The 20,358-nt window shown below is 57.0% G+C and overlaps 2 protein-coding genes across 45 annotated transcripts in view; one reads left to right on the forward strand and one right to left on the reverse strand.

Moving 5' to 3' along the window:
- The window catches only part of KCNAB2 (potassium voltage-gated channel subfamily A regulatory beta subunit 2), a 90,982-nt gene extending 87,609 nt beyond the window's left edge, over nt 1–3,373 (reverse strand). The window contains exon 1 of one of the 3 annotated variants that reach the window (XM_058304578.1): nt 3,165–3,373. The gene's annotated coding sequence lies outside the window, so the exon portion shown is untranslated. Of the gene's footprint in view, nt 1–2,244; nt 2,511–3,164 lie in introns of those variants that run through there. The other 2 variants (XM_058304577.2, XM_058304580.2) reach the window with 2 other exon arrangements.
- Nucleotides 1,053–20,358, forward strand: part of NPHP4 (nephrocystin 4) — a 167,644-nt gene continuing 148,338 nt past the window's right edge. For 17 of the 42 annotated variants that reach the window (XR_011649774.1, XR_011649780.1, XR_011649775.1 and 14 more), the window contains exons 1-3: nt 2,537–2,679; nt 8,507–8,678; nt 12,094–12,246. Coding sequence is in view for 14 of the 42 variants with exons in the window: in XM_058304562.1 (XP_058160545.1) it covers nt 8,544–8,678; nt 12,094–12,246 (288 nt within the window). In the remaining 28 variants the exon portion in view is untranslated. Of the gene's footprint in view, nt 1,527–2,532; nt 2,680–2,717; nt 2,784–3,071; nt 3,648–8,506; nt 8,679–12,093; nt 12,247–20,358 lie in introns of those variants that run through there. The other 25 variants (XM_071217807.1, XM_071217810.1, XM_071217814.1 and 22 more) reach the window with 16 other exon arrangements.

Consider the following 20,358-nt stretch of genomic DNA (forward strand, 5'->3'; position numbering starts at 1 on the left):
TGCCACCTGCAGGTGTCCCTTCTCTGCGCATTATCCAGGGGCTCTAGGAAACCGCTTTGACTCTGGAACCTTTGATGACCTGAAGGTCCCTGAGAACCCAGCCAAGGACTAGCACATCCCCAGGGTCCTCAAAGCGGAGGAGGCTTTTCTTGGGTGCAAACTGCGTTGCCAAGGCCCGGGACCCCACACATAGGAAAGTCTGGAGGGGCCTCCTCCCCCAAGCCCTCTCTGGACCGTGCCAAATCAAAACCTCGCGCCGCTCCTTCCTCCTGAACCCTCTGGGCTTGAGGCGATCCTTGGAGAAGTAAAGGAAAGCCAGCCAGCACGTCCTGCCCTGCCGTGAGGGGAAGCCTTCCCAGCGCGCGGTCTCGGACACCCACCAGGCAAGACGGGGAGCCCGTCCTGGCCCGCTTGCACGCCCCTGCTTTTGTGCCCGCTTCTCTCCATCCTAGCTCTGTATCCAGACCAGGAAATGTTGGGAGGGCAAGTCCCGGGGTTCACACTTTTTTGGGACCCCTTGCCCACCCCTGCTGCACTGGGCTTTTTGGCTGGCAAAGGCCACAGGGAGGGGGACCCCGGTTTTGTCAGGCAGGAGGCTGGTGCTGCCCAGACACTGTGGGCACCACGGGGGCTGCAGGGGGCTTCGACAGCTCTCTCCCTGCTCTGGCCTTCTGAGAGGCAGCGCGGCCCCATGCCGCGGAAGCTCGGTGGCACCTGCCCCGGCTCTGCAGAGGACAGGGGGCCAGGCAGGGCGAGGCGAGGCTCCCAGGCTGGTCCCCGAACCCACAGCCGGGGAACCTGCCGCTGCCTAGTTAGCTCTTGGCACTGGGAGGGGGCTGTGGTTTCTGAGGGGGAGGAGAGGTGGCAGAGAAAGGAGAAATCCTGGATGCACAGACAGTGGGACAGCTGTGGCCTGAACTTGGTGTTCTTGCTCCTCCGATGGGGATGTATTAATTTTCATAAATGCTAATAGCTCATTTCTCCAAGAGCTATTACTTATGTCATCTCTCCCTGGATACGATTCAAGGCAGGGCAGACAAATGCAGGGGAGGAAAAGGCAGCCTGTTCCTTGTGGGTCCCCAGCTCCTGACTCCCCTTCCAATCAAGGAGCTTCTGGTCTGGTCCCTAAAGTAGCCCTGCTAATTGCAGGATCAAGACCCCTTGCCCTCAGCCCCACAGCCAGGTCCCTATCATGCTAGGAAGCAAAGAAAGTTAGCAACCCCAAAAATGCTGAATCACAAAACTGAGATGGAGCAGGAAAGTGGGGGTGGGGTGGGGTGGGGTGGGGAGGGAGATGGTGGCGAGGGAGGCAGGAAAGGGTGCTAAGGGGCTTCCCCCCAGCACTCCAGGATGCTTCAGGCAAAGCATAATCCCCGCAGGAGCCCCCAGGACAATGCCAGGAGGAGAGGAGCCAGGGTGCACCTGGGAGGGACGTTGGAAGGTGGGCAGGTGCCCGGCTGGCCCCGTTGCTGCTGCTGCAGGAAGCAGTGCAGCGGCTGGGTGTCTGCATCATGCGGGAGCAGCAGGTAGGGAGGTGGGGAAGTGTTTTGTGCCAGGACCCTGGAGGGAGGGGAAGTGAGGAGATGCTCGGGGTGGGGGTAGGGGTGGAGGCGGGGGAGGGGGTGGGCATAGGCAGTGGGCCACCTGGTGCAGGAAGAGAGGGTCAAGGTCCCGGGGTGCTGGGGAGAGAATGCCCACGGTGCCGGGGGGGAGAGGGACTGGGCGCAGAAGGAGGTGGGAGGACGGCGACAGGGACCAGGAGAGAGACCGAGGACGAAGGATGAGACCTCAAAAGCGACAAGGAGGGCAGACGGGGGATCGGAGCCGTTGGGGGCTGCGCAGGGGCCGGGCGGCGGGATGGGGAAGGGGGGGGCGGTAAGAGTGGAGGGGGAGGCGAGGCTGCGGGAGGAGGAGGGGGCAGAGACAGGGACGAGGTGCACCTCGGGATACAGGACGGGGGTGCAGTTTGGGGCAGGGGTCCGGGGTGGGGGCAGAAAGGTCAGGCGGGATGACAACGAAGCCAGGAGAGGACGGGATGGAGGAAGGGAGGTGATGGAGAGGGAGGCGAGGAGGCTGGCGAGGAGGTGAGGACGGAGGCGGGGGCAGGGACGCAGGGCTGGGGAGGAGGCGATGGGGAAGGGACCGCTGTGCCACCGCAGCGTGGGCCTCGCGGGTCCTCGCCGCCGCCCTCCCCGCGCAGGTCTTGGGCTGCCGCAGCCCGCCAGGGTCTCCCCCTGCACTCACCTGGGGGTTCCAGCTCCGGATCCTGGGCCCCGCTCCGGATCTTCCTTCCCGCCCGGTCCCGGAGACTTTAGCACCCCCGACTCCCGTACGCTCCGGCAGGTTCCGCCCGCAGCATCCTCACCTCGTGGGACGCCCGCGGCCACGCCCCTGCCAGCTGCCCATTGGCTACGATTCACGCCACTCACATGCCCATTGGCTGCGGGACGGCCTGCCATGCAAATCAGGACGGGCCCGCCGCCTCGCCGATTGGCTGGCGCTGGCTAAGCGGAGCCCCTGGCTTTGGGCGCCGATTGGTCGCGCGGCCCTGACGACGACAGTGACGCAAGGCGTCTCGGCTGGTGCGCGCGCCGCGCCGCTTCCGAGGCTCCTGCCGCGGGTGGCGGCGGACGGGGCGCGCCCCTCGGCCGGGCCCGGCCCGCGCGGCCTGCGGCTCAGGTGGGGCACCCTCGGGGCCTTCGGGCCGCCCGTCGCGGGGCGCGCTTCCTCGACGGCGTGGGCCTGGCCGCCCGGGGCACGGCCGCGGCGGGCCCGTCTCCTAGGTAACGCGGCCCGCGGCGGGCGGAACCATCCCGCCGGGCGCCGCGGGGGAGGTCTGGACACGGCCGGGAGGGGCCGGGCGACCGCACCGCGGGCCGAGGCCTCGGGACTGGGTTACGGCGTCCCGGCCTGGCCGCTCATGGGGCCCCAGGCCTGTGGGGCGCGGCGGCGGGGTCGGGGGCACGCGACCATGACCGAGGCTAGACGCTCCCCCCCGCCTCGACACTTGGTGCGGCCCGGGCCGTTGGGGGCCGCCGGGCCCCGGGGTCCATCTTCCACCTCTGCCCCTTGACCCCGCGCCCCTCCGCAGCTCCCTCCCGGCGAGCGCGGCCTCGGTGCCGCGGCTCGACCGAGCGCTGTCGGGTGGGCGCCTCCCCGCTTACCCGGCCGCTCGCCCATCCAGCCCAGGTCGGTCCTCGTGCGGGGCCGACGCTCCCGCTAAGTGGCCTCCGCGTCCCCGCCCGCCTGTCTGTCTGAGGCCCTCCAGCGGTCCAGTCTCCGCACTGCAACTACGTGGAGATCACGGTGGAGATCACGGCCTGGTCCGCGAGGCTCTGGTCCCGGCCATGCCTGCCTCTGGCCTCCCGCCCCTTCCAGCCCAGGCGACCTCGACCGCGTGACGGCTCCCAGGACACGCCCCGGGGCCTCCACCCGCACCCTTCCTCTGCCCCAATGCTCTTCACCACCGCTTGCTGGCAGGCTCCCACAGACCCCTTCCTCAGAGAGAAACGCCCCGCTTTTGCTAATCTCTTTAATTCCTGTCTGCCGAGAAGACCGCTGGGTTCTCCCCTCTGCTTCTGCATCAGTCGGTGCGGAAGGAGCCCGGCCTCACACACAGATGGAGCTGAAGGAGGAGGGCATTTTAGGTATTTGCGGACTGCCTTCTCCTAATGCAATCTCCACCACAGCTCGTGGCAGCCTCTGCTCTTCTTTGTAATCATCGGAGTTTGCAACCAAGTATTTTTTGTGAGCTCGTTTGCATTCTTTCTACCTCTTTCTGAGTTCAGGGCGGTTTCTCCAGGGCCAGCGCAGGACCTGCATGTGCAGGCAAGTGCGCAAGGAATATTGTTGAGTGAGGGCATTCTAGGCAGTACTTACTTAGACCTTCAGTTAGTTCCCCCCAAATGGCCCCTGACCTTTGCTTTTGGGTCTCAGACATTCACATGCCCTTCACTTCTGAGAAGGGGGCATCACGCTCCTCTTTGCCTGGACAGTGCCCCCGGCTCCTGCCCTTCCTTTCCCTGGCCCGCCCAGCTTGCTCCTTCAGCCTCCTTGGTCCTCCAAAATCAGAGTCTGGGCTAGGCCAGTCTAGGGGTGTCCCTGCCCTCCTCCCCGAGTGGACTTTTAGGTTCTCGCAGGCGGGGCCCTCGGCAGGCAGTCTCGCACCTTGGTGTGTACTGGAACAGAGTAGGTGTTTGGCTTAGAATAGGTGCTTAGTGAACTGTTTGTCAGGTGGGCCTGGAGATGTGGAGACCTTCACACCTGCCTGGTTCTGTAGACAGGAAGACCTGAGAAGGCAGGGCAGAGGGCGAGGGTCTCCCCAGGGCCCCGGATTCCCCCCCTGGTGCTGCCACGACTTCTCCCTGGGCCTCCTTGGTGGGAGGGAGCAGTGCGGGTGGGCTGTAATGACAGGTCAGTTAGGACCAGCTGTGCGACCTTGGCCAGCCTTTAACCTCTGAGCCTTAACTTCTTCATCCATGAAGTGGGTGTAAGAATGATATTTACCTCATGGGGTGTTGGAATAACAAGTAGGAAATTGTGAATGCCTGGCACTTAGTAGGAGTGCCGTAAGTAAACGCTGGTGCCTTTTCTTGGTTTTTACTGTTTCCTCCTTGCGGAACACATTGTACCTCTTTGGTCTCCAGGCCTGGAGCCCTCTCCTTCCTCTTGCTCCTCTAGCCCCAAGGCCCCTCCGTCTTTCTTGTTTATCCCTGAAGAGACTTTCGCGCAGGACCTGGTGCTGACCTTCCCACCTCAGCGAGCAGAGTGCCCCCTGGAGAGAGCCCTGGCAGAGCGGATCCCCGTGGAGGGTGGAGACCTTTCTGTCCCACGTCCTGTGTGTGGGAGCAAGGGGGAGGCTCTCTGAGGGGTGACGCTGGGTGTGACCCTTTTCGGACCACTAGGAATTATCGTGGGGGGTGTTGAGAGGGAGTCTGCTTAGAAACGGTGTATGTGTGTGTGTGTGTGTGGAGGGGGGGGTCATCAGGCCAAGCCTGGAGGTGGGGAGGGGTGAGGGCGGCGGGAGGATGCCCTGAAAGGTGCCCCAGGGGGTCTGGGTTTTACCTGCTGGGAGCTACCTGCTGGGAGCGGTGGGAGGATGGGAGGCGGTTGCAGGTCCCTGGAGGGCAGTGTGGGGCTGTGTTTTTGCTCCCCACGCCCTCCCTTAAACCCCGCAATCCCGGGGCCACCGTGCCTCTCAGCCGTGGCAGTTGGGTATGGATGGAGCCCCCTCGGAAGCTCCCGCCCAGGCCCGGTGAGCCCCCCGGGGTGTGTGCGTGGCCCCTGGGAGCCGCTGCTGGCCAGGCATAGTATTGCGCCCTGGACCGAGGGCAGGTGTGGGGGGTTGGGCGGGGGAGCAGAGGGTGGGGTGACTGCAGAGGGGGGTTAGAGGGGGTTAGAGGGTGGGGTGACTGCAGAGGGGGGTTAGAGGGGGTTAGAGGGTGGGGTGACTGCAGAGGGGGGTTAGAGGGGGTTAGAGGGTGGGGTGACTGCAGAGGGGCCCAGTCCGGGAGCTGGAGACGCTGCACTGCAGGGTGGACAGCCCAAGAGGCCACCCCCAGGACGTCTCCCGTTTTGGCAGAGACTTCTAAAACCATCCATCTTGGGCCATTACCACATTCATTATGTATGACTAAGCCTCCCCATTTTATAATGAAAGTCAGCGGGAAAAGACCATTTCTCTGATAAAAAAGTGCTTGAGGGTCAATTTTACTGAAACTTGAGTTGGGTTTCGGGCCTTTTGAGTTCTGAGGCTGAGCCAGGCGCCAATGACACTGGGTTGAGCCTCCTTGAGGAGCCAGCCGGTGCCCGGGCGGCCACCAGAGGCGCCGGAGCTGGCACCGGCCACCCTCCGCGCCGGCAGGTGACAGGCTGGGGCTGCTGGAGCAAAGCGCCGGGTAGCGCCGCGCAGACGGACCCTCTGTGGGTCCTGGAGGCCGGAGGTGCAAAGTCAGCCTCCGGCTCGGGCAGGCTGGCTCTGGGGAGAATCTGAGGAGAATCTCTCTCCTTGCCTTCTGCAGCTCCTCGAGGCCGCCCACATTCACAGGGTCCAGGGGTGAGACTGAGGGCCTCCTTGGGAGCCACAGCCAGCCCCCACAGAACCCAACTCAGAAAGGCCAAGAAGGCCTTTGGGGCTCGCAGGACTGAGCTCCAGTGGGGTGGGGAACTGGGGGAGGTGGCGCCACAAAGCAAGGGGGAGTGAGCAAAAAGCACCCCAAAGATCAAACAAGAACACCCTGTGTCCCCGTGTGTTCAGGCAGTGACAGTCTGGATGTGGCTGGCGGGGGGTGCGGGGTGTGGGTGTGGGATTCCAGCTGGAGGAGGCGGGACCCTGGGAGGCCCCCGGGGAGGGGAGCCTCACAGATGGGAGCCACCCACACCTGTGCCCTGCAGGCTCTCCTCCTGGCCCTGTGCGCCAGGCCTGGCTTCCCATTTGGAGCCCCCTAGAACAGCCTTTCTCAAACCTTGTGGTTTTGGAACCCTATATACTTAAAATATTTTGAGGCCCCTGAAGGACATTGGTTTATGTGAGTTATATGTATCAGCATTTATTGTACTACAACTTAAAAGTGAGAAATGTTGAGAATGTTAATTCCTTCAAAAGCAACAAACAACACCCCTACATGCTAACATAAATGTTATATCTTTCTTGAAAACCAGGTAGAGTTTCCTAAAAAAAAATTAGGAAGAAGAGTGAGATTGCTCTGCACTTTGCCAGTCTCCTCTGTGCCCGGCTTCTCAGCGGTTAGGGGGAGTCTGGCGCCAGGGCTGCCCGCAGGCTGCTGTGCCGCGCTGTGTTGGTTGAAGGGCAGGAAGAAGGGCCAGCCTCCTGCAGGGCGGGGAGCAGGGCCTCAGGTAACCGGTGACAGGCTGTGCTGCTTCATCAGGACCACCAGGTAGTTTCCTGCAGCCTTGTGCGGGATCTGAAACCTTAACCGTTAGGCTAAAATCCTTTGGTCTAGTTTGGATCTTTCACTCGTGCACGATTTTGTATCATTGTTTGGGAAATGCTGGTTTACAGAGTTACAGAGAAATCTTTCAAATATGGACATATTTTTGAGAAAATCACATTTGCTTCCATTACCACCCATGGCATCAGAAAAGTCTTTTAGGAACTAAGAAACTCAAGCTCATGGTGAAGGATACGCATTTTCCCAATTCTGATTTTTGCTTGGAAGTGCGATTTTTTATTATGGTTGTTTTCCTTGAAGTGACAGGCTCACTTTGTTCATGTTTGAGAAAATGTCTGTCAAGTACTGAGCTCTGCATAATCACAGTTTGCCTGTCATTCTTTTTGGTAAAAATGTTCCCTGGAAAAAGCTGCTAGTTCAGCTTGCCACCCAAACAGTCCCACCAGTGCTTCCCCCCGTCAACCCTCGTACTGCAGTTTGCGGCTAAAATGCTTTTCGGGTACATCCCATTTGATGGCACAGAATTAAGAATATGGTACTGAAGAGTCAAAAGGCAATATAGTTAACACTTCTTACCGCTTCACCAAGGACTTTCTTGAGCGAAACCTGTATAGTTTTTACTGTGAGTGGAGAAGAACCCACTGACCACCTGTCCAGCTTGGGGCCCCGTCTCAATTTGTGCCGAGCCCCCACCCTGCCACCCACCCCTGCTTTTCGCCCATCGGTGCAAATATCAGCACTGGGGAGAAGGCAGATGACCTTGACAGGATCTTGGGGAGCCCCTGGTGTCTGGGACTGCCCTTAGAGAACTGTGGCTGACCACGCCCCACTCTGGCCCCTTGTTCGTCATTCTAGGGTACACAAGTTAGCCTCTTAGAAAGGCTGAGATCTTAAGGTGCTGTGTCAGCTGGAGAGACATCCAGAGGAGGTTCTCGGATCCCTGGCTGGAAATAGACATCCTTAGTGAGGCAGGTCCCTAAGAAGCTGGTGACCCCCCAAACCTGTCCCAAACTGGCAAAGAGAGACTGTCCTGGGGTGACTGGCTCTAGGTCCCCTTGAGCCGGCTTCTGGGCCTCCCATAGCTTTGCCTGCTCTTGTGTGTGTCTCCGGCTTACTTTCCCAGGGTGGCCCCTGGCTGCTTCAGGCTGGCGACCTCTCTGCCCCCAGGGCTGTACCCGAGACTTGCACCCCCAAGGTGGCCCCACACCAGGGCTGCATTTCAGCTGCCCCTCACCCAAGACCTGGCACCCTTGGGCAGTGTCCTACCTACTCAGCTGTACCAGGCGGCCCTGCTGGAGCCCAGGCCCATAGCAGTCACCGAGGCCAGGGTGGCCATGCCCCCGGGGGCCATGCTGGGCCCGTCTGCCCCCGAGAACGTGGTGAAGAGGTTCTTGGCCTGGATGGGCACATTTTCCAGGGGTGGCAGCACAATTCTGCCAGCAACACAAGTCTCCCGCGCTGGTGTTTGGTGGGTGGAATTGGGGAGTGGGCTTCAGGGGAGGAGGTTCCTCGGATTCAGGGATAGGAAACTTCCGGAGTTGCTCTGAGCACTGTAATCCTTACTCCTTAAATGCATTTGAACTTGAATGTTGCAGGTGACCTGGAGACACAAGGGGCCCTTGGACCGGCACAATGGGTGACTGGCACAAGATATTCGCCCAAAACGTGCTTGTCCCTCCCCACCCACAGAGAGGGCGCCAGCTTCTGAAGGAGTCCACAGCATTTCAGTGTGTCCTCAAGTGGCTCGAGGGGCCGCTAATCAGACAGGTGAGAAACCGGCTCTTCAGGGTCAAACGCAGGCTGGTACCGCGCTCAGCCAAGGTGGGGTTTCTGGCCAGCGCACTGGCGCTCCCTCGTTGGTCGGAGCCTGCGGCACTGGGCCCGGGACGCTGGGCTTTGGCACTGCTCATCAGCAAAGAGAACAGGCGGTTCAGCGTCTGCTCAGCACTTTTGACCCTTGGTAAGCATTTCTTTCTGCTGATGGTGGAGCCATTAAAAGACACAGGTGATTGACATCTGGGTGATTTCCCAAGACAAGTTGTTGGCAAGAGGTGGCTTTATGCCCGGGCTGGGCCTGGCTTTCCTGCAGCCTGCCCTCTGCCCGCCCTGCCCTCTGCCCGCCCTGCCCTCTGCCCCCCTGCCCTCTGCCCGCCCTGCCCTCTGCCCACCCTGCCCTCTGCCCGCCCTGCCCTCTGCCCTCTGTCCTCTGCCCGCCCTGCCCTCTGCCCCCCTGCCCTCTGCCCCCTGCCCTCTGCCCGCCCTGCCCTCTGCCCACCCTGCCCTCTGCCCTCTGCCCTCTGACCGCCCTGCCCTCTGCCTGCCTTGCCCTCTGCCTGCTGTGCCCTCTGCCCGCCCTGCCCTCTGCCCACCCTGCCCTCTGCGCGCACTGCCCTCTACTCTGCCCACCCTGCCCTCTGCCCTTTGCCCTCTGCCCTTTGCTCTCTGCCTGCCCTGCCCTCTGCCCGCCCTGCCCTCTGCCCGCCCTGCCTTCTACTCTCTGCCCGCCCTGCCCTCTACTCTCTGCCCACCCTGCTCTCTGCCCCCCCTGCCCTCTGCCTGCCCTGTCCTCTACTCTCTGCCCACCCTGCCCTCTGACCGCCCTGCCTTCTACTCTCTGCCCGCCCTGCCCTCTGCCCACCCTGCCCTCTGCCCGCCCTGCCCTCTGCCCCCTGCCCTCTGCCCACCCTGCCCTCTGCCTGCTCTGCCCTCTGCTTGCCCTGCCCTCTGCCTGTGGTACGCCAGGAGCCTGGGTGCTAGGATGTGCCCTAGCCTCTTGCACACTCGCGCCTTGCTGCGGAGGGGGAGGAGGGGGCCAATGGCAGGGCCCTGGGACACCAGGGGTGAGCCAGGTGCTCTGGACCAGGCCCCCTGGAGGAGGTGCCCTGAGGAGGTACGAGTGCGGATAGAGCAGGGGGCACACTTCCAGGCTGTCGCCCCATGGAGCCCACATTCTGGCTGGGGGCGGCAGGCTCTCAGCATGGAAACAAACAGCCGTGGGTGCTCTGGAGCAGTCGGAAGCAGGGAACAGGGAGGGAGGGCCTGGCAGGGGGCCTGGGAGCTGTGCAGCTTTGGGGTGCCTGGCATGCAGGAGGGGTGCTGGGTGGAGAAGGCGAGGAGAAGGGGGAGAGGCAGGGACAGAGGCGGCAGGGTTGGGTCGAGAGCAGGGTCTGGGGATCCGAGGGTCGCAGGGTTCAGGGAGGGGCGGAGCTGAGCCAGCCAGCCAGAGGGTTGACACGCCCTGGTTTCTCCTCCAGACCTGCTCTTCCCCCATCCTCACCATCTCCTTACACGACACCCTCTTTCTCCCAGGTGTTCCGGCCAGAACCCTTGCAGACATCCTTCTCTGGGGTGGTGGACTCCCAGTGCCCAGCTCAGACCAGCCCTGGGTCGTCTGGGACAGCTGGTCACCACCCTTCACCTGCCCCCCTGTGCCCCACCCGTCCACCACCGCGGTAGGGCAGCGGGTATGGCCGTGTCTCCCCCAGCACCATCTGGTGATGGCCGCAGCCTCCAAGTCCCCATCATCACGCTCCAACCCAAGTGGCTTTCCTAGCTCCCGAACCAGATCAGGACACTTCAGCCCAGAACCTTGCCCTGTCCGTTCATCCCCTTGGCTTAAAAGCCACGCTTCCATCATGCTCCGCGAGGCCTGCGGCTCTCGTCTGTCCCCCCCCCCAGCCTCCTGCGCAGGCACCCCAGCCCTCTTCTGCCCCAGGGCCTTTGCTTCTGCTGCTCCTCCTGCCTGGCTCACTCTTCCTCCTTCCCTTAGCTCTCCACTCCCATGTCTCTTCTCGGAGCACCTGCCCAATCATCCCATCGCAAACAAAGCACACACGCATCTGTCCCCCTCCTTTCTCTCAAGTAAGCCCTGTAGGGACAGTGGTTGTCTGCTTTGTTCTCTGTTGTGTCCATATTACCTGGACCAGTGCCTGGCACAGAGTAGACACTTAACTCATGCGTGTTGAGTGAATGAAAGAAAGAAAACAAACCCAGGGAATGCACCGTAAGACCTAACTATTGCCAGCCACGGCCTGTAACGAAAGAGCTAAAAATGCCCAAACCAGGAACTTGCTGTAAGCCGTGAAGCTACAGGAAAAGGGCTTTGGGCTCCTGGTCTCTGATGCTTTGTTCTAAATTGGTAGCCAGGTTTCACAGTCCTCAAAGATCTGCTTTTCCTGTGTCACGTCCACCCGCGTAGTCCTGACGAGTCGAGGACTGAGTTTCTGATGTATCGGGAAGGGCTTACCTGGTTGCAATGCTCAAAAGCCCACCTGAAATGGCTTGAGCGCAGAGCGAATTTGTTAATTCACGTAAGAGATAACCTGCAGTCAGGACCAGCTTCAGGGGGTGTGATCCAGGGCTGTGATGTCCGCAGGGCTGGTTCTCGCTGCCGCTGTTGGCACCACGTGGTGCTCCAGGCCTGCTTCCTGACGGGCGCCCGCTTCTCAGCAGCCCTGGGCTCTCTTGTGCCTCCTTGGCCCTGTGGGGGTCTTGGGGCTGTGTGTGCGCCAGCGGAACGCAGTGCCCTGGTGGGCCAGACCCACCCCTTGGTGGCGAGGGCCCGAGCAGTTTGATTTATTATTATTATTATTTTTTCAAAGATTTATTTATTTCTCTCCCCTCCCCCCCCACCCTGGTTGTCTGTTCTCTGTGTCTATCTGCTGTGTCTTCTTTGTCCGCTTCTGTTGTCAGCGGCACGGGAATCTGTGTTTCTTTTTGTTGCGGCATCATGCTGTGTCAGCTCTCCGTGTGTGCGGCGCCATTCCTGGGCAGGCTGCGCTTTCTTTTGTGCTGGGTGGCTCTCCTTACGGGGCGCACTCCTTGCGCATGGGGCTCCCCTACGCGGGGGACACCCCTGCGTGGCACGGCACTCCCTGTGCGCATCAGCACTGCGCATGGGCCAGCTGCACACGGGTCAGGGAGGCCCGGGGCTTGAACTGCGGACCTCCCATGTGGTAGACGGGCGCCCTAACCACTGGGCCAAGTCTGCCTCCCGCACCTTGATTTATAATCCCACTGAGGCCAGTGCCAATGGGGGAGTGGTAGTTCCTGAAGGAAATGGGTGCCAGCACCTGAACAGCGGGCATGGCCGCTGAGGGGCCTGTGTCTATTGGAATATTCTGCTGGCGACTGAGAGGTGACTCACGCTGTGAGCGCTCAGCCAATCCCCTCTACCTCCCAGGGAATTCTGGAAGTGCTGCCGGAGGCCGAGTGCCACCTGCGGGTGTCTCTCTTTGATGTCACCTACCGTCACTTCTTTGGGAGGACATGGAAGACCACGGTGAAGCCAGTCAAGCAGCTCTCGAGGCAGCCACCCAGGATTGTCTTCAACGAGGTGAGCCCTGGGGGGGCGGGGGCGGGGCTGGCGCTGCTGTGTGGGAGGGCACCCGGGGGGCGGGGCTGGCGCTGCTGTGTGGGAGGGCACCCGGGGGGCGGGGCTGGCGCTGCTGTGTGGGAGGGCACCCGGGCCTGAGGAGCTGGGGCCTCTCAGACCCTCTTGGGCCATCGGGGAAGCTCGTTCAGCAGCGGGCACTTCTTTTTCCCAACAGCACGCTACGCGGAAGCCCCGCTGAGCGCCCGGGCGGCGCTGCCCTGGCCGAGCGGTGGGGGGGATCTCCTGCCTTTGGCCTTCCCTGAAGCCTCAGGGAGGGTCTGGGAGTCGCCTTCAAGGAACCTGGGGGTTCTTGGAACCCAGTTTGAGAAGGACTGTTCTCATCCGTGTCCCTCACTTTTTCCTCTTTCTTCCCTTGAGTTTTTTCTCTTTAAGATGGAAGAACAGGAACTTAGAGGTGAAGTGACTTGCCTGGGTGGCGGACGGCGGGCTCACCCTTGCCCTGCCTCGGTGGAGGCGGCCTGCGCTGGGCTGGGTTGGTAGCCTGTCCCTCCCACGTGCCCGTGTCTGCCAGCCCCACCTGTGGCTGCTTTCCATCTCCTTTCGGCCGCCCCAGTTCCCCAAGCATCTGGCAGCACCTGCTCTTCTTTGGCCATAGTGCTGAACCCAGGGTGGTGAGGGCATGGGACAGGTGTGGCACTCACCCTCTAGGGAAGTTCCGTGTGTTGGTGGCAGCACCGAGAAGCAGGTAGCCAGGTACGAGTGCTCGGAAGGAGCCCGAATCGCAGCTCTCCCGAGGAGAATGGGCAGAGCTGCCATAGGAAGGGCGGCCAGCAGTCTCTCTGCAAAGCTGGCCCTGAAGCTGAGCCCTAAAAGGTAAGACAGAAACAGGGAGGAGGGTGCCCCCATGGAGGGGGCTGGCCTGTGCATGGGCTTGAGGCAGGGGTCCGGCGGTGGGTAGGAGAACAGCTGGGCTGGAGCAGCGGCAGGCGAGGTTGGTGAGGCGGCCACAGTGCCCTCGGCCGGACTCTGCGGGGCCTGCCTAGGGACGTGGGCGTTTTACAGTAAGAGCATGGCTGACTGCAAGTGCAGAGAGCCGGAGAGGAGCTGCGCTGTCCTGGCAGGAGACGGCTACATGTGAGGGGACGGTGGCCGCAGGCCCAAGTGCCCTCTCCTGCTGGGAGCTGCCCTTTGCAGTTGGCGGAGCCGCTCAGGCCGGGTGCGGACGTGCGACTCTGGCCGTGGCCCACAGTTCACACCGGCATGTCTTGGCGCGTGTGGGCTCTGACTGCTGCCCTTGCTCCACGTGTGTGGGAGAAGGCGAGCAGGACGATTAGGTAAAGCCTTTCTGAACTGTGCCGTGGTGGCTGTAAGGCTGCCGTCAGCTCATGTGAATGCCCGTCGTGCCGGCGAGGAGAGGCCCCGCCGTGAGGCAGAAGTGCTGTTTGAGGCTGTACAGCGGGTTGGCGCCTTTGACACAGCAGGAAAAGTTCCTCGGCAGCGTCCGTGCTCGCGGACGTGCTGACTGTGGCCGGGGCGGGGGTCTCGGCCGTCTAAGCTTGGGGATGTTTAGGTTTTATGCTTCTGGTTTGCACAGAGTAAGGCCCAAGGCCTCTGGGGTCCTGGCAGTGGAGGATTGAACCCGGGGGCGATGCGGGGCGGGGGCTTACCGAGGTCGCTGGGGGGGCGCTGCTGTGGAAGCCCGTTTGCCTCCTTCGTCCTCTCCACGCGCCAGGAGCTGAGCCTTTGAAGGCGAGGGTGCTGCGGACCTGGAGACGGGGCGAAGCCTGGCGAGCTGAGACCGAGCCCGCGCGCCCTACCGCGTCGTTGCCGTCCTCTCGCCTCCCGTCCCCGACGCGCTGTGTCTTTCCCTTTGGAAGGGTTTGGCGAGTGTCGAGGGATGAACTTGCACCAGGTTGCTTGGCTGCCATCGGGGGAGTTCCCTGGCCCCTCACTTTGACTCTGAGAGTGCTTAGAGCCCCTGTAATAGCCTCTGACTGACCCAGACCGGCCGAGGCCCCCAGTGCAGGGGTGCCTCGCTCTCCCAGCCCCGCTGGAGCAGAAGTTGGCATGCGCAGAGCCAGTCCTTGAGTTGGGGTCCCCCCTGTGGAGGGCTTGGCGTGCATACCCCGAGGGGCTTCTCGGCTCTGAGTCCACTGCCCCCTGGGGCCCCTCTAGGTCACACTGCAGGCCTGAGTGGGAAGTCGAGGGTTTGAATCCTCATTCAACACCGGGTAGACCCAGGCTGGTGGGCCTGGTGGCTGCCTGGCCGAGCCGCATGTCCGTCCGGCGCAGCCTAGGCCAGCCATCTCGGTGTGTCCTCTGCTGACGTCGGGTTAGTGAGGAGCACAGTCCTTAGAGTTTCTGGAAAAATCTGGAGTTACCTGGAGTGCAGCAAGGCTCATGTGGGGCGGAGAGCCGTGTTTTTGTTGTGCGGGTGATGCCAGAGCCGCCAAGGAGCTGGGGAAGCCGGCTCCTCCGAGCGCGATGCCCACGGCAAGGAGCCAAGGCCAGTGGTGGCCCAGCCATGCCACCTAGCCGTTCCCTCCCGTGACCCTGACCTTCAGAACACAGAAAAGTAGGTTTACTTCAAAGTTTAGTTTCTGCATTCCCCTGCACCGTGTGAGCGTGAGCGTGGGTGCCACGTTCCCTCGAGTCGGTGTTGTTACACAGGAGGGAGGGATGGGTGGACGGACAGTAGGGCTGTGGGGCTACATCGTGCCGAGCAGGAGCTCTGCCCCACGGCAGCGGGAGCAGAGAGAAATGCAGCCTGCCCTTCTCAGCAGTGACTCTACACGTGGAGAGGATCTTTTTCTAGTTGTACAGTTGCCCTGTGCTTTTCTGGTTTTAAAGATGGATGGTGCCATGGCTGGCATTGATCAGGTTTGAGGTGGGCATGCTGCCAGCAGGAGGGACCCCATTTGGACTTGGCGCTGGCCTTCCAGCCTAAATGTGGATGAAGGGACCGACTTCGTGTGCTGTGGCTTTCTATTGACTGGTCTGTGTAATACATGGTCCTGAAAGAAGATGCTATTTCGTTACTTTTAAGGCAACAACGTTCTGAGAAAGACTTGGAAAAAGAAGTCTTGCCTTGAACCTGAGCCGGTTTTTCTGACATTGAAGGCTTCTCCGCGCCAGGCTTGCCTTGCCCCCTGCTCCGACCCCCTGCCTGGCTGGTGGAGCCGGCATGGGCAGCTCGGGGGGCTCAGGATCGCTCCTGCCACTGGAGACCTGTGGAAGGGAATGGCCTTTCACTGCTTCCAAGGCAGTTTATGATTCATTCAGCCTCTAAAAAAGTGTCATTTGAAAATTAATCCTGGAGGCCAAAACACTGTGCAATTTCTACCTTCTGTTTTTGAGGTGGAGATAATTCTCCCTTAAATTCCTTCCTGAACCAACTGCGTCCCTGACTTTCCCTGGCAGGCCTCGGCTCTGCCTTTCTACTTTTGAGTGTCACTGGATGGAAATCCTGGTGGTTGCCGGCAGCCTGACCAGGCGGTGATTGCCCCAGAGCTCGCAGCGCCCTGGGCCTTGCTGACGCAGTCGGCTACGTCACCTGGCCTCGCTGTGACACAAGTAACTGGGTTGCTTTGGTGTCCCAAAAGCAGAGTGATGGGGAATGGACTCTAGAATGGTTCTTATTTATTCGAGTCAAGAGAGCAGTACAACTTACTGTTTTTTTTCAGGGACTGGGGATCGAACCCCAGATCTTGCGTTTGGGAAGCCGGTGCTCAGTCATGGAGCCACATTGAGTTGTTTTTTCCGTTTGTTTGCTTGTTGTTTGTTTGTTTAGGAGGCACTGCGGCCCAAACCCAGGACCTCCCGTGTGGGAGGTGGGTGTTCAACCACTTGAGCCACATCCACTCCCCTACAGCGTCCCTCTTAAAAGTGGATGCTGTCGAGGGGCCCCAGTGGAAGCCACATGAGGCCCATGGCTGCCTGCCCAGTGCCTCACTCCCCCGTCGTTCCTGAATGCGCAGCTCACGGACCCACCGTGGGGCCTGCCTCGCGGCGCTCCCTGTGCTGCTGGCGGAGGGAGGGCAGGCCGGAGACACCAAGGATCCTGGCCAGAGCGGAAACAAGCTTCGTTCTGCGGCACGTTTCCACGGAGGGAGCTCCCCGCGGCCCTGGGAGGCTCACTTGGCTGCAGGACGGGCTCCTGCCCCGGCTGTCCTCTGCCGTGTCCCCCCGGAAGGTCTTCTTTCCTCTCAGGCCAACAGGAGCCACTCCAGGGGTCTCTGAGCCAGAAATGGGGGAATAGTGGAAAATTGTGTTTAGAAGAAGAAATTCTTTCTCTGTGTGTTGTGTTTAAAAGAAAAAATTCTTTCTGTGTTGTGTTTAAAAGAAGAAATTCTTTCTCTGTGTTGTGTTTAGAAGAAGAAATTCTTTCTCTCTGTGTTTTCAGTCGTGGGGTTTAGTTGGGATTGAACTGATAATCCTTTGGTTATCTTTCAGTTTCAACCTGGGCTGTTGTGTGTTCATAACAAAATACTGTTTGCCTTTTCTAAGTAGACCAAGGAATTGTTCTGTAGGTCAGAGTGGGGACTGCTTTGCCATAGGGTTTTTTTTTTTTTTTTTCCAACTTTTCATTTTGAAATACTTTCACACTTACAGGACAGTTACTAAAATAATACAAACTCCATTAGAGAACTCTAACATCCCTTTTCCCCCCGATACCTTGATCCACTAGTTTTAACATTTTGCTGCCTTTGTCCTATCATTCTTGCTTTCTTTCTCTCTCTCTTCCCCTCCCTCTCTCTCTTTATCCATCCATCCATCCATTTATCCATCCATCGGTCTATCAGTCCATTTTCTGACCACTCGAGTGCAGGTTGTGTACATCATGCTCCTTGAGCACTTATTACTGCCAGGCACATTTCCTAAGAACAAGGGTATTCACTTGTGTATCTACCTTAAGTGCAGTTGTCAAGCTCAAGAAATTTAGCACTGATATAAAACTTATAGTCTATACTCCAATTTTTAAATATGTCCCTTTGAGCCTTTTCTCCTTCCTTGCTGGGTCCCATCCAGGATCATGTATTATGTTTAATTGTAATTGTCTCTTTGGGTGCTCTTCCTTTTTGTCATTGTGGGAACATATTATATGCAATACAGGCTTTTCCATCTCAGCCCCTCCCAGGCACAGCATTCAGTGGGATTGATCCCCTTTGAAATACTGAGGTACCCCTGCCACCTTCCATTACTAAACCTTCCCCATCTCCCCAAACAGAAACCCAACAGCACCTGTTCCCCCTGCTCTTGGCAGTTTGTACTCTCATTTGTTTCTACAAGATTGCATATTCTCCAGTATTTTCTTTGTAGTTACCATGAGGTTTAAATTTAGCATCCTAAATGCATAAGAATCTCATTGCAATTTATCCCCAATTGTACATACAGGCATACTTGGAGATACTGTGGGTTCAGGTCCAGTCCACTGTAATAAAGTGAGTATCGCAACAGAGCGAGTCACAAATTTTTTGTTTTCAGTGCATATGAAAGTTACCTTTATGCTATACTGTAGTCTACTAAGTGTGCAGTAGCATTGTGTCTTAAAAAAACACAACGTACATAACTTAATTAAAAATATTTTATTGCTAAAAAATGCTAACTATTATCTGAACCTTCAGGGAGTTATAGTCTTTCTGCTGGTGGATGGTGTTGTCTCGATGTTGATGACTGCTAACTGGTCAGCGAGGTGGTTGCTGAGGGTTAGGGTGATTGTAGCAATTTCTTAAGACAGCAGTGAAGCTTGCTGCATTGATGAGCTCTTCCTTTTACAAAAGGTTTCCCTCCAGCATGTGATGCTATTTGATGGCATTTTACCCACAGTAGAACTTTTTTCAGAATTGGGATCAATTCTCTCAAACCCTGCCACTGCTTTGTTAACTAAGTATACATAATATTCTGAAGCCGTTGTTGTCATTTCAACAGTGTTCACAGCATCTTCACCAGGAGTAGATTCCATCTCAAGAAACTACTTTCTTTGCTCATCCATAGGAGGCACCTTCTCATCTCTTCAAGGTTTATCATGAGATTGCAGAGTTCAGCCACATCCTCAGTCCCCACTTCTAATTCTGGTTTCCTTGCTATTTCCCCCCCATCTGCAAGACTTCCTCCACTGAAGTCTTGAACCCCTCAAAGTTATCCATGAGGGCTGGAATTAACTTCTTCCCAACTCTGTTAATGTTGATTTTCTTTTTTTCCTGTTTTAGAACAATGTCTTATTCTTGTGAAATTTCTTTCTTTCTTTTTTTTTTATGTATATACTTTATTTTTTCCCCTATGTTTTACCTTCTTTTTTAATTAAAGTTAATAAATCACAAGGAATGTTACATTAGAAAACATAACAGGTTCCCATATAACCCGCTCCTCACCCCCCACCACATCATTTTTGTAAATTGTATTTTTTTGAAGATATATACATCACAAAAAAATGTTACATTAAAAAATATAAGAGGTTCCTTACACCTCCCCACCTCACTTCTCCCACACCAACAACCTCCCTCATTGTGGCAACTCATTGCATTTTGGCGCACTGCTGTACTACACAGATAATAGTTTACCCTGTAGTTCGCACTCTCCCCTGGTACATTCAGTGGGTTATGGCAGGATATATAAAGTCCAGCAGCTGACCCTGCAATATCATTAAGGACAACTCAAAATCCTAAAAATGCTCCCACATCACATCTTTTCTACCTTCTTCCTGCCCTCAGCAACTACTGTGGCCACTTTCTCCACCTAATGTTGATTTTTTAGATCTCCTCCCATGAATCATGAATGTTCTTAATGGCATCTAGAATGGTGGCTCCTTTCCAGAAGGTTTTCAATTGACTTTGCCCAGATCCATCAGAGGACTCACTATGGCAGCTGTAGCCTACGAAATGTATTTCTTAAACAGTAAGACTCCAAAGTCAAAGTGACTCCTTGATCCATGGGCTGCAGGAGGGAGGTTGTGTTGGCAGGCATAAAAGCAACATTAACCTCATAGCCCATCTCCATTAGAGCTCTTGGGTGGCCAGGTGGACTGTCATAGAGCAGTCATAGTTTGAAAAGACTCTTTTTTGATTCCCCCCCCCCAAATGACGTGCTATGTTGGGTAGTCTCTAACCCCTGCTACTCCCCCTTTGAGAGGTATTACATAGTGCTGCTGCTGTGTGTATATTTTTTGTGTATTTGCTAATTTTTATTCTAGTTTTTCATTAAATAAACTTGGCTTTTCTGTAATTGAGGGTTTTCATCACTTTTTTTGTGCCTTTTAAAGTTAGTGTCTTTTTGAAATGCGTAATTGTTTACAGTAAAGCTTATACATGTTTGATAAATACATTCTTTTTTCCCATTAATCATTACATTAGAAATATTTTAAATTCAACTATTGTGTGAAGATATGAATTCTAGAGAGGAAAGGTAACATTTCCTTTAAGTTATCAAAAGTTATTTAAAGCAGTTATAAAATGGTCTCACTCCCTTTTTTTGTTTTTTGGTTTTTTTTTTATTTGAGTCATACCTTCAACGTTATTCTTTGAAAGGATTAGGGAATAAATTCTGAAAAAAAAATCAGGACTTTTTTCCCTTTTTCAAATCTCTTGGGCAGGTCATGTGTTTAAGTTTTGTTCTTGTATTTATTGGTTTTGTGAAAGAAGGCCTTGTCTTACACAGTATTTGTAATTAAAAGCAAATCATTTGTTTAAAAAAAGACAGTTTGTAGAAAAAGATGATTTGGCCTTTTATAATTCTTATGAAAAGAATATTTGGAAAGAAAAAATAGAAACACGAACGCAAGAAGAACTGTGGTCTTGAACCATGTTGTAAATGATGTGAAGTCACCAAGGCTGTGTTGTTCCATTTGTAGTGCAGAGGCGTGGTAGATTCAGCATCATTCTCAAGGCCCTTGGACTTTCTGAATGGTAAAGGAGCACTGACTTCAATGTGAAGTCACCGGCTGCATCAGCTCCTAACAAGGGAGTCAGCCTGTCCTTTGAAGCTCTAAAGCCAGGTATTGACTTCTCCTCTCTAGCTCTGAAAGTCCTAGATGGCATCCTCTTCCAATAGAGGGCTGTTTCATCTACACTGAAATCCTTGTTTAGTGTAGCCACATTCATTAAGTATCTTAGCTAT

The sequence above is a fragment of the Dasypus novemcinctus genome, chromosome 9, assembly GCF_030445035.2.
Source record: "Dasypus novemcinctus isolate mDasNov1 chromosome 9, mDasNov1.1.hap2, whole genome shotgun sequence".
NCBI classification, from domain to species: domain Eukaryota; kingdom Metazoa; phylum Chordata; class Mammalia; order Cingulata; family Dasypodidae; genus Dasypus; species Dasypus novemcinctus.